The sequence below is a fragment of the Nycticebus coucang genome, chromosome 15 (genome assembly GCF_027406575.1).
Source record: "Nycticebus coucang isolate mNycCou1 chromosome 15, mNycCou1.pri, whole genome shotgun sequence".
Classification (NCBI taxonomy): Eukaryota; Metazoa; Chordata; class Mammalia; order Primates; family Lorisidae; genus Nycticebus; species Nycticebus coucang.
This window is the reverse complement of record NC_069794.1, coordinates 87,144,990-87,157,974: the sequence shown is the minus strand read 5'-3', so window position 1 is coordinate 87,157,974 and position 12,985 is coordinate 87,144,990. Positions and strand designations below refer to the sequence as shown.

Genomic DNA, 12,985 nt, shown 5'->3' with positions numbered 1-12,985 from the left:
AGCTCCGGAGTTCAAGACCAGCCTGAGCACGGGTGAGACCTCGTCTCCACTAAAAACAGAAAAACTAGCTGGGCATCCTGTCAAGCCCTGTAATCCCTGCTACTTGGGAGGCTGAGGCAGGAGGATCTCTTGAGCCTGAGAGATTGAGCTATGCTGCCACGGCACTCTAGCCAGGGCGACAGATACAACTGCAGGGACGAAGGTAGCGGTGTTTTTATCAGGGAGCAGGTGCTTCAGGGCCCCGCCTAGCTGTCAGTGTTGTCACTTTTTGACCTGAGGGCAGAGAGGATCATGTTCTTCACCTGCACAGCCCCACCAGGGCCATCAGAGGAGTTGCTTTAGTAAGGCCCAGTCCAAGTGAGAGAGTGAATGAAGAAAGCTGGATTGGACGCTGTACACCAGTGAAAATAAATCATTCCCATCCCAACTGATACTAACGCCTGGGAACTTAATAATACCATCTAACCTTTTTGTTACATGGGGACTTCTGATCAAAGTGGACAGAGGCATGACAAACTCATCACAGAGACCAAAGCAGCGCCTTCTAAGTCCAATTCAATGTGAGCTCATGGAAAAGTTTCATTAATTTCAGGCTCACCAAGTAATTTACCTCTTAATAGTTCTATTTTCTCTGTATTAATTAGTCTGGAAAATTTTGAAGCAGTTTTAACACATTTCCTTAGAATTCTTTGGCTACTACAGGATAATTTTCTCTATTTTACCAACTAGCTATTGGTAATTCTACGTCTCTCCTCATTCCTTTCTTTCAAATAGACTGTCTTGACATTAGAAGAAAACACTTTTTACTTTCAGCCGACAAAGTGAAAATTTAACTGAAGTGTTTTAAAAATTTGAGTTCTATGTGAAACTAATGGTAAATCTGTCTTAAAAGTGCACAATCCTAGACAAAGGAAGGAAGATTAATTCCTTAACTTGTATAATTAGTTTATTTTATACCAGAAACATTTTATGACATCAATTTTAATATTGATTTAATTTTCCCATCAACCACAAGCTATATATTTGTAATTCCAAACGTTCACCTTTCCTTAACTTGGGAAGGTGTTTTTCAGGAAGCTGCAGGTAAGTGAAATTGATATATTTAAGACTCAGTGCTTTTACAAATACCTCTCCACACTAAGAGGGAACTCCTGCATCATACACGCCCAGCTTTTCAGTTTTTGGCTGGAGCTGGGTTTGAACTCGCCACCTCTGGCATACGGGGCTGGCGCCCTACTCCTTTGAGCCACAGGTGCCGCCCCACGCCCAGCTTTTCACCTTAAAAGTTTGCTAATGGGACCTGACATTCCCTTCGCAGGAGCTCATCACCATGATGCTGTTGGTTGATGTGGATCAGCGATTCTCTGCCGTGCAGGTCCTTGAGCATCCCTGGGTGAACGTAAGTGACTGTCTCCCTTCTCCAGAGTCACTGCTAATGCTTCTTTTAAAAATCATCTGCAGACTTTTTTTTAATGCTGTTGCCTCCTTTAAAAGTAGTGTGTTTGGGTCCGTTCCTCCTCTCCAAATGTGCCAAGACAGTGGCAGGACCTTAGACTTGTTCCATGAGGGCATCTGAAGTGTCGTCTGATTCTGACGGGGCAGCCTTCTGATCACCCGCCAGCCCACAGCCTGCCTTCTCTGCTCCAGATTAGAGCTGAATAGTCATGAATAAGACACAGCAGATTTTCTGAGTCTGTCCTGCTTTAGTGTTCTTTCCACCACCAAAAGTACAAGTGACATACGAGTTTCTGCACACACTCTTGAGTGCTCCAGTGGAGCCCTGCTTACACCCAAATGTGCTCACAGGGTTGGAGATTTTGTTAAAATGCAGATTCTATTGCAGTAGCTGGGAGGGTCTGCATTCCTCAAAGATCCCAGATGCTGCTTCTGTGGTCTAATGGTATTTCTCCAGAGCAGAGTCATTAATTGTTAACCCTATATCTCTCTACAACCGATGGATAAGATTTTTTATAATTGATAATAAAAATTAGCTAATGCTCATGGAGTTAATACTTACGAGAGTTAATATTCACAGAAGCTTAACTTCTAGGGACTGCCAGCACTGGACATACATTAACTTACAACAACCTTACAACTTTATAACCTAGTTACTTTGTAAATGCCGTGGATAGATGTGGAAGCTCCCTAGCTAGATTTAATGGTTCTTTCTGCCAGAATAGAAGACAGATTTAGATTTGGATGTAGATGCAAACACATACATGGAAATGGGACAGTCATAAAATTTTAGTTCATTGATGTAAGTTGTTCCAGCCTTCCTGCTATGCTAAGTGATCTGGCCTGTGTTGCAGACAACAAAACGTTTCATTTCTCTGAATTGTCACCTTGGTGAGTGGGCAAGTAGTTATTTTTAAAAATAACTAATTATTGAGGACACAGTGTCATTGAAAGCACAGTCAACATGGAGGTGACCAGAGCTTGGGATCTTGTTCATGTTCTGCCACATGATGGCCATGGGTCTAGATTCTAGCACTTTCCGTGTCTGAATGTGGTTCTTCACATTTGTGTGGGAGGTTCTAGATACGTGACAGAAGAATAGATAGGAATGTGAGCATGTAGAGATATGCAGCAAAGGTTGATTTTAAGTCTTTTCACATGGTGGAGTTTATACAGGTGTGCCAATCCCTTCAGCCCCGGGATAGTAGGGCAGGACAGCTGCCTCCGGGAGTGGCCACCCCCATGCTCAGCTACCTTTGTGTTTTTCCCACGGTGCTAAACAAAACATATGCTTTTCTGTGAAGCAGGAAAGATTAGGAAACATCTCTTTTGAGCTTAATGACAAGCCTACAAGATAGGCAGTGTATTCTTACCCATTTTACAGATGAGGAGATTGAGGCTATAGGTGGTGATTTGTCCAAAGTAGCCAAGTTTACACCCAAGTCAGAATTTTCAGCAAAGTCTCCTCACTCCAAGCCCAGATGCTTTAAAGTCCTGTGCACCACCCTGTTATCTACCCTCCCTTTCTTCCTTTGGTAAGAGGCACAGCATTACAGTGTTGTCATTCTAATGATTGTTAATACAAGGGAACAACTTGCGAGAGGACCTTGCCCCGGTCTCAGTGCCTTCCCTCACGTGTGCAGGGTGGAGGAGGCACAGGTCAGCTGCGGGCTGTCTTGGTAGCAGCAGCTGGCTCTGTCTGATCTACATGAGCTCATGAAAAGCCAGTGGTCCACAAATAGTCAAGTTGCAGGATAGTCCCGGAAACACTGGACACAGGGTGACCCAACAACAGAAAATAGAGTATCTGAATTTGAAATGTGGGTTTAGAAAGACCAGAGAGGAAAGAAAGATTCGAAGGTGGCAAGTCACCATTTTTTATTTCTAAATATATTTTCATTAGGGGACCACTGCCCACCAGCCCTGTCTCTCCAAAGAGCAATGTCTGATACAACCAGATGGCTCCTCGAGCCTGCCTCTGTGGGTGGGGGGTGTCATGAAGGCTTCCCAGAAAAGGAGATACAGAGCTCAGTCCCAGGAAGATGGGGAGGGAGATGTCCAGCACAGTGGCTCCCATGGAACATGGGTGTTTGCTAGAAGATGACTTTGTGAATGTGAGTAAGCATTCACAAAGAGGAGAATTGTGAGAATCCCTTTCCCTGATTCTAAGGCACATCTCAACTCAACTGCAGGGAAGAAGCAAAATGAAGAAGCCTTCTGCTGTTACCTGTGAAAAACTGTGTTGCTTATTTTCCTAGGGCAACACACAGGTCTCAGCACTAACTTTCTGCCTTCTCAGCAAGCTTTGTGTACATTTTTACACATGGTCCCACTTTGCTGATAATTAGGTTCCCTGGAACTTGGACTTTTGCTGTCACTTTAGTTTTCTCTCTCGGATTTCCTTAAAACATTTCCTAAAAGCCAGGATAGCATTTAAGTAATCATCTAGGAGATTCAAAACTAAGAAAATATCCTTTCTATAATTCAAAAAGACTTCACATCCTAAAGGAAAAGAAAAATATTGGTTCCAGCAAAAACCTTTTAAAACTCAATGCATCGAGTGATTGCTTCACTTTTGAAATATTCTTTGTATAGTCACTAAGTCATAAAACTGATTATTTTCTTTGTGTCAAAATAATATATAAGAGAAGTAAGTTTTTCCAACTCAGGTACAGTCTGCATTACAGTCTCTGAGCACAACCAATGAACAACCAAGCAATCGAAATAAATAAACTAGGAACTGAAAAGGACGTCCATTTAACGCGACGTGCTGCATTTGGCAATCAAATTATATCTGCTCACCATGAAGGATGCTACCTAAGGGGGAGAGAAGTAATAATAATTACGCAGACCCTAAGGAAGTCATCAAAAAAGCTCTTCCTGTGTGCTCATTAGTTCTCATTTTCTCTATTGCTAAGACAATGACCTTTTCACCCAGCACACTGGGAGTTGGAAAGGCAATCTCTTAGGAAAGGGAGAAGAGCATAAGGGCAGTAGAATAAAAATTAAAAAAATCTAGTCACAGAAGTCATCTGTTTTAACCTCGCTCCAGGAGCTGCCTCTAAGCCCGCGTTTATTTTTCATACAATGCTCCTCTGCATCCCTGCCCTCTGTCCTGTGGCTGGAAGAGGCCACGGAGCCACATGTACAAAGGCAGGGTCAGGAGGCAGCCCCGTGTCTAGGAGAGGAAGGCCGGTTCCTGGAAGGTCACTCACCTGCATGGATGGCCTTGGGCAAGTCATTTCTCTCCTTGGAACCTGTTTCCCAATTGGTGAAACAGAGAAAATAAGCTTGCTCTCTCTGCTTGCTATGAGGCTGGAGAGAGGATCATATAATCAAAGGGCCTTAGGGGATGCTCATAAGTCCTAATGCCTCATAGGTACGTAATAAACATTTGGTGAATTTGAGTCTGAGCAGAACTTGTATCATCTATAGCTGTGTCCCAACGAAATGTTCATTGTCATTAATGTTGGCATATGAGAAGCTTGATTAAGGAGGAAAGACTCACCCTCAAAAAATGATAAAAAATAACCCTGTCGGTGATGCCTCACCAGCCCTGAGGCCTTCTCCACTATCACAGCCACTTCCTTTAATGTAGTTGTGAAATTGTCCCAGCTGCATTTGTTTACTTTATTACGCGTATAATGGAGAAATACAACTTAGGTGCACCTATGAGAAGAATGTCGCTTTGTGAGGATACGGTGAGAGGATTGCTTGAGGACAGGAGTTTGAAACCAGACTGGGAAACAGCAAGGCCCTGTTTCTATAAATGTAATGATTTAAGAAAAAATTAGCCAGGCCTAGTGGCATGCATTTGTAGTTCCCAGAACTTGGGAGGCTGAGATGGGAGGATCCCTGGAGACCAGGAGTTTGAGGTTACAGTGAGCTGTGATCATGCCACTGGCCTCCAACCTGGGCAACAAAGTGAGACCCCATCTCAAAAAAGAAACAAGAAAGAAGAGAAGAGAAGAGGAGGAGAGGGGAGGAGAGGGGAGGGGGGAAAAGAAAAAAGAAAGAAAATAGAATAGGCCATGATATATAAATTGATCGTTCTAAAATCTGGGAGAGGTTTGAGCCAGTTTCCCCTGAAATGACACTTTCTTGATAGACAAGGTAGGTTAGTGATAAGTTCTTAAACTGAATTGACACTTCAAAAAAGATTTCTTAGTTGTAATTAGGATCAAATTATTATTATAATATTTCAAACATATATTGCTATCGTTGCATTTTTTTTTTTTTTTTGCAGTTTTTGGCCGGGGCTGGGTTTGAACCCGCCACCTCCGGCATATGGGGCCGCGCCCTATTCCTTTGAGCCACAGGCGCTGCCCTATCGTTGCATTTTTATCTTCAAAATATTGAGCTCCCTTACCCCATGTTACTCTCCTAGTATTCCAGGATGCTACCATTTTAACCCATGTTTTATCTCAAATGATTTTCATTTTACTAATGAGAAACTGAGGCTCAACAGAGGCTGGCATGCGTGTCTAGCACAGGAGCTGAGGCCTGGGATTTTGCCCCCAGAGATTCTGATTTAATTGGTCTGCACTAGCATCTGGAAATCAGGACTTTTAAAAGCTCCCAGATGATTATATTGTGAGACCAAGTTTGAGAACCTTTGTCCTGGCGGAAAAGACTGGTTTAAAGAAGGCAAGCATAATTATTGAGGCAATTTAAGACTTTCTTCACGACCTTTACGTTTTGTCTGACCTCCTTTATCCCACCTGTCTACACTTTTGAAAAGATCCTGCCAAGCCAAGTGATTCAAAAACGAAAAAAGAATATGAGAGAGAAGAAAAATTAAGAGTTTGGATAATCTCCCAGGATATTTCACACTGACTGGTAAAAATCAGCCCTACCCACACAGAAATATGTCCACGGTCATTGTACTGTACTGGTAGAGTTTGTTAGACATTTGGTCAGGCCCAAGGACACTGTAATGATATATAAAATCACTAATATATATTCATAAATTATAAATGATGTTGCGGAATTTCACTTTCCGTGTGGGCATCTTACCAGCTTCTTGCTCCAAGGTCAATCTTAATTTACTTCACCTTTTCTCCCCGAGTGTGGTGTGAATTGTAGACATTCATGAGACTGTTTTGAAGAGGGCTGAAGGCGCTGGGGTGCTGCGCAGCTGGGAATGGTTAGCGAGAACCAAGGACAGAACAATGGGACGTAAAATGGAACTGCTATTGAAAAGCGCTCTAATGAGTTTGGAAGGGCTTAAAACTAAACGAGCATCCTCTGGTAGTAAACTGCTCGAGATCGCCATGCTGCTCATAAATTTACAATTACTAATAAGAGAATCTGGCAATAAATAGATTGAAAACTAGATCCATGGTTTAAAAGCAAAAATCCCCAAGGGGAGGAGGATTTTCCTAAAGCTTTACCCCCAGAACGGTTTCATGGAGGAAGGCAGGCAATTTCCCCAGTGACTTCACCTTCCAGCCCCCACAAGCCTTCCCAGAGCCCTGCCCCAGAAAGCCCTGGGGGCAGGGAGAAGGGGCCGTGAGGTCTCTTACACACAGTGCTGAGGGTTCATTTTCCATTTTGCAAACTAATTTTGCTCTTGTCAGTTTCAATGCTCTGCCAAGTGGTGGATGGGAATTTCTAAATCAAAAACTGCTAACCTCAAACCACAACCAGCCTGTGTCAAACTTCAGAAACTACTCCCCAACCGGAACGTATGGTAATAATACTATAACTATTTGTAAAATACTGCCAGGCTTGTCACGTTTAGAAAATTCATAGCACGTTTTTGGCACATAATCTACTCTGAATAACGGCGATAAAGATGTATATATAAAAACGTGTGTTTTTTAATGGCCCTATTTATTTTGTTGATGCATGATAGCAGGTTAGCTAAATCTCCATCATCAATCTGTTTGGCTCAGGTAGAGATCAGATCCCTGTGAAGCCAGTTGTTTATGTCTTTTAATCCAATTATTCTGAAAGCCTTCGAAATTTATATCAAAATGCTGCAGACGTTTTCGTTGCCGGGGGAGGGGGAAAGCGTGTTTTACCTACCCTAGCTGAGACACCTTGTTTCACTAGGGGAAAGTCTTGACACGTTTTAAGATTTATGGAGTCAAGCGCACCCCTGACAATGCGTGAGGGTTGTCTCACCACCTGCGTTGCTTCACGGTGAACGGATAACCCAGGAGAAGCTCAAACCTTCACTAGAATTTAAAGCTGGAGTCTTAACCTCCAGGTCCCAGTTTCTGAAAGAGTTGCTAGGAGCCTTGACAGGAGATTAGGACAGGGACAGGGAAATAAGGACGTCCATCGTGAGGAGGAAAGAAAGCAAGCTCTTAGCTCAAGAACTGACAGAAGGAACAAGCCAGGTAAAGGTAAATTTCCGGCAAAGATGGCAGTGGTGAGGATGGGAGGGAGGTATGATTATTTGACAAGAGATGGCTCTCCCCTAGTAAGTTAAGTAGGGCCTGATTTAATGAAATCCAGCTCTCTTTCCCCATATTTGCACCCGGTCTGGTTCACACAGCCCATTCCAATCACAGGCCCACACTCTTGGCCTGGTGCAATTGGCCCAGCGTCAGCTGACCTTGCAGCCCGCCCTGCCGCACAGAGGATCCCTTGAACCTGACCCTAACCAAACACGTGGCCACATCCCAGATCAGTGGATGCCTAGTCTCTACTCGACGTAGAAGTTTCCAATTATGTTCCGCTGGGCCCCAAAGGTGCTCGGATCCCTGTTATTGGCTTCTCAGGCTCCATTAATTAATTCCTATCCAGATATATATTTTTTGGTCTCTTAGTTCAATTCTCATACTTCCTCACCATTGTGCAACTTTCATCAGGGAAAAGGAATATTCGTTTAACACTCATGTAGCCCTTTCATAGCCAGTTGCCATGGCAGTGAGTGCTTTCAATTGATGCCACATGATATGGGAGAAACCAGAGTTGCACACCCAGTTCAGTCCTAAACCACTTTCTAGCTATGTGACCTTGAGCAAGTGGTTTCATCTCGCTGAGCCTCAGTTTGCTCATCTTCCATGAGCTTGCTAATGCATGTTGTAGAAAGTAGTGTGTGGGTGAAGGAGACTGTGTATGTAAAGCATTAGCTCAGGGCCATGTGGCGGTTCACCCTTGGGACACCTTCCTCCCAGCCTTTCTTTTTTAACTTGCCCTCCAGCACCTCTAATTGGATCTCGCCCATCCTCTTTGTTTCATCCTGTCTCAGAGAAAGAGGTTAGCCTACACCTCCCCAAGGCAAACTGGTCCATTTCCACCCTTCATCCCCACCCTGCCCTTTCTCCTGTCTTTAACTCTCCCTTTCCTTAGCGTCATACCCTGAGACTACAAATATGCTCAAGTTTCTTTCATCCTGCAATCATCCTCGAATTGCTTCCCCATCATGTTGTTTCAAACTATCTTATAATCAGAAGTTCATATAAATCCCTTTGCCCAAGATAGCCTGGAACTCTACAAGGAGATGATTAGAAGGATGTGTGATCTTGGGGTTAGCCCAGTGGGGGACACCTGTGTCCAGGTGGCCCTTTTCATTTAGGCAGAACCCCTCACTCTGCCAGAGGCGTGATGCTAGTATTTGTAAGACTTTCAGCATTATTTCATCTCTTGTCACATGTTTAAATACTCTTCAAACGTTCTGAGAGGTTCCCAGAGTTGTTGTCTGACTTAAATTCCAGGGGCCTGTTGTTTCATTCACTGTTTTTTTTTTTTTAAAGTGCTTTATGTACATCATTGACGTGTATCTCGTGTTTAGAACTCTGGACTGCATGATCTTAATACCTTGTGATTATCATCCAATTTCTCTGTCATGTGCAGAGGCGGGAACTGGGCAGGGTACTATAAAAACATCTGGGGAGAGCAGTCCTTTATATGTCTTCCATTTACATCTCTCTTATTAAACATCTCTGCATTCCTTGAGGCATCACCTAACCCCAGTGAGAATAGCCCATATCACAAGGTCTCAAAGCTGTAGATACCCAGTGCGGGTGTGGAGAGAGGGGAACACGTAAGCACTATAGGCAGGATTGCAAACAAATTTGCAATTTGGAAAGAAGTACCCAGATTCCTCAAAGAGCTAAAAATAGACCTTGTGTTCGATCCCTCAATCCCATTACTAGGTATCTGCTCAGAAGAAGAAAATCATTTCATCATGAGGACATTTGTACTTGAATGTTTTTAACAGCTCAATTCACAATTGCTCTATGCGGAAATAACACAAGTGCCCACCAACCCATGAATGGACTAATAAACTGTGGTATATGTATACCATGGAAAACTAGTCAGCCATAAAAAAAGATGGAGACTTTGCATCTTTTGTATTTATCTAGATGGATTTGGAGAACATTCTTAGTAAAATATCTCAAGATGGAAAAGCAAGCATCCGATGTACTGACACTAAGTTGAAGCTAGTAGATTTACAGCAACGGGCCCACAGGAGAGAAAAACACAGTTAATTGTACTCTCACACAAAAACTCTCAGCTAGCGGAAACTGGCTGACTCTGCGTATCAGTTCACTTCCCCGTGTGTCCTTCCTTAGGTCTGCTGTGACTGTTGAGGCCTTTCACCTCTGAACTTTTTATGGTGTTTCTAGCTGAGCCATGGAGCTATGGCCTTGTAACAGCTCTTTCTTATCCTGCTGACTTGTTCCGTGATCTGACATGGTTTGTGTGCATTTTGTCTCCTAGTTGGCCCTCAAGGTTCTGGTGAGCAGAGGTCCATCTCTTCCCACCCTCCGCCATCCCTAATGTAGCCCTCGGCGTAGTGCATAGTCTGCACTCCATATGGCCCTTTTTCTATTCCCTTCCCAGGTTTCTCATCCCATTTCAACTGATTGTCACTCTGTTTCTGACAACTTTCTACAATGCCCCACAATTTTTTTTTTTAATTCTCTATCACTGGAAGACCTCTTTCTTGCAGACTTGGTTTCAGATGTGTCTTAGTAAGCATATTAGCTATTCCTCTTCTAATCATTAATCGGTAAATCCAAGAATATCATAAATTCTGCCGTATGCAAGACAGTGGATCAAGGGTTGCATTAAAGATTACAGAAAATTGGAAGATGTGGTGCAAAAGAGCTTATAAAATCACTTAACACCAAACAATATAAATAGCGCAAATTGATATGATGAAAAAGGATTAGGGGTTTACGGAAAATCCTTTAGCAAGAATTGTGCTTACTTGGGAAAAACTGTCTTGGAACAGATCATTCAAACTCAAATTTTGAAGAAAAGGAGCCCACAGCATCCAAAAGAGCAGTGCCCATGCCTGTCCTGGGTTGCCATTATTTCCCCACCTGCCATAGTGCCTGGTTTGTGTAGACTCACAGTTAAATGAGATTGAATAAGTGAATAGCCAAATGCTGAAAATCCCATGTGGAGAGACCAGCTCATGCAACACTAGCAAGCGCTTTATGCTTGAGAAACAGCAGATTTATTTTCCTGGGTGGAGCCAAGAAATTACACACAAAATGATGGAGAGGGAGGAGAAAAAAAAACGATGAGTGGTATTGACGGTCTTGCCAGGATTTGGGTTTTAACAGCTAGTCACAAACTCTTTATTATCCTTTCCTCCATTTACTCTACAATTAGTTATTAAACATCTACTATGTGCCAAGGCATTATGCTAAGACCCTGGGATTCTTAGGAAAGCAAAAGGGAGCAAAACACAGTCTCTGTCTTCAAGGATCGTGCAACCTTTTCATCATGAACTAGTAAGTGGTGACATATATGTACGAGCTGGTTATTGTTATTCTAACAGCGCTTACTACAAGAGAGCAATTTGTCCAGCCCCAGTCATAGATAGCTCCAGCAGAGAATAGAGGTCTTAGTTAAAATGAGCTCCATTATAAACTATGTCACAATAACAGATGATTTGAAGGCAACAAAGGGGGTTTAAAATTTAAGGAAGAACTTTCTGCCTACAAGATTGTCTGGGATTACAGAATGGTGGGTTGAGTGGCTAAGGAACCAGCCTGAGTTTGTTTCCAGTCCTGCCAGTTTCCTTGGCTTTGGCTCTAAATGATGAACTAAGAGAACAAAAAAAGGAGAAGATGTTCACATTGATTTTTTTTTTCTTTTTGCTGTCCAGATTACCTTGCTCTTCGACCTGTGTTCCCAAAGTCATGGTTGAAATAGATTTATTAGGAAAAAATTTTTTTACTCTGAAATAGAAACAAACTTGTGAGGGTCAGATGACATAGAGTGAATTAATTTTAGAGCAGATGTGGAAATGAATGAGATCTTGGGGCAGTACTTCCAACAATAGTGTTTAATGAGTAGAGGTTGGTTTGTATCTGACATCTTAAGACTTCTAAGATCACTGCCTGTGACTTTGGGCCTCATTTTCCATTTATCTCATTTTTGTCTCTTTCTCTTTTCTTTCTTTCTTTCTTCTTCTTCTTTTTTTTTTTTTTTCTCCAGGATGATGGCCTCCCAGAAAATGAACATCAGCTGTCAGTAGCTGGAAAGATAAAGAAACATTTCAACACAGGCCCCAAGCCGAACAGCTCAGCAGCGGGAGTCTCCGTCATAGCAGTAAGCATCTGAAATATCCACCTATGACTTTTAAAAGCAATCCACCTAAGAGACAGCCATTACTCAGGAGATTCCACCCAGAGACAGCAGAATGGGTCATTTCTTTAGACAGCTCTTAACCACTTAATGCACTAGAGAAGGTATAGGGCTTATATAGTACATGGTTTCTTGCGGATCATTTCCCTGGGTGTCACATCATTATCCAATACCTCCAGGGTGTCTTGAAGTGTAATATTAATTTCATGATTTTTTTTTAAAAGCAGAAAACCTCCCCCACACTGGACTCTGTGCCAGTGCAAACTTTTTGGCTCTAAGGAAAACAGTTTATCGTGTTTTTTTGCTCAAACCTAACAGCAAAGGGAACCTGAGAGAGAAACAGCCTTGCAGAGAGACTCAGGAACACTAGTGATCTCTCTACTAGACCTGAATGAAAGCTAAGGCAGAAGAGACAATTTACGCAGGAGATTTTTTTTTTTTTTTGTTAAGTCATAGCTGTGTCCATTAGTGCAATCAAGGGGTACAATGTGCTGGTTTCATGTACAATCTGAAATATTCTCATCAAACTGTTCAACGTGGCCTTCACGGCATTTTCTTAGTTACTGTATGTAGATTTTCAGTGGAACTGAATTGCTGCGAACACCCACAAAGTCAACGATGTCTTTCTCCTTAGAAATTCCTGTTCTTATACTGGGACGTCTTTTAACATTTGCGATTTTATTGATGCAGCTGCACAGACCTTTTTTCTGTTCTCTACACGCAGAAGTACACCACATGCAATTTGATAGCAGCTCTAGGCAAAGATTAAATTGGGCCAAGGAATAATGAAACCTCATACTTCCTGGTGTCATATTCTAGAGTAAATATAATAATTCCTTCTTTTTTCAGAGTATGTAAATTTTAACAGCATATTCCATGTGAAAATTACTTGAGTTGTTTTCTTTCCTAAACAAAGCACTCACAAGACACTATGAGACAGTCTTTTTCAAAAGTATTTACGCTATCA

General features: G+C 42.4%; 1 protein-coding gene across 4 annotated transcripts in view; it reads left to right on the top strand.

The window, feature by feature from the left end:
• DCLK1 (doublecortin like kinase 1) overlaps nt 1–12,985 on the top strand; it is a 374,298-nt gene that overhangs the window by 342,916 nt on the left and 18,397 nt on the right. For all 4 annotated transcript variants that reach the window (XM_053563609.1, XM_053563611.1, XM_053563610.1 and 1 more), the window contains 2 exons: nt 1,319–1,399; nt 11,869–11,982. In XM_053563609.1, the coding sequence (XP_053419584.1) occupies nt 1,319–1,399; nt 11,869–11,982 (195 nt within the window). The remainder of the gene's footprint in view (nt 1–1,318; nt 1,400–11,868; nt 11,983–12,985) is intronic.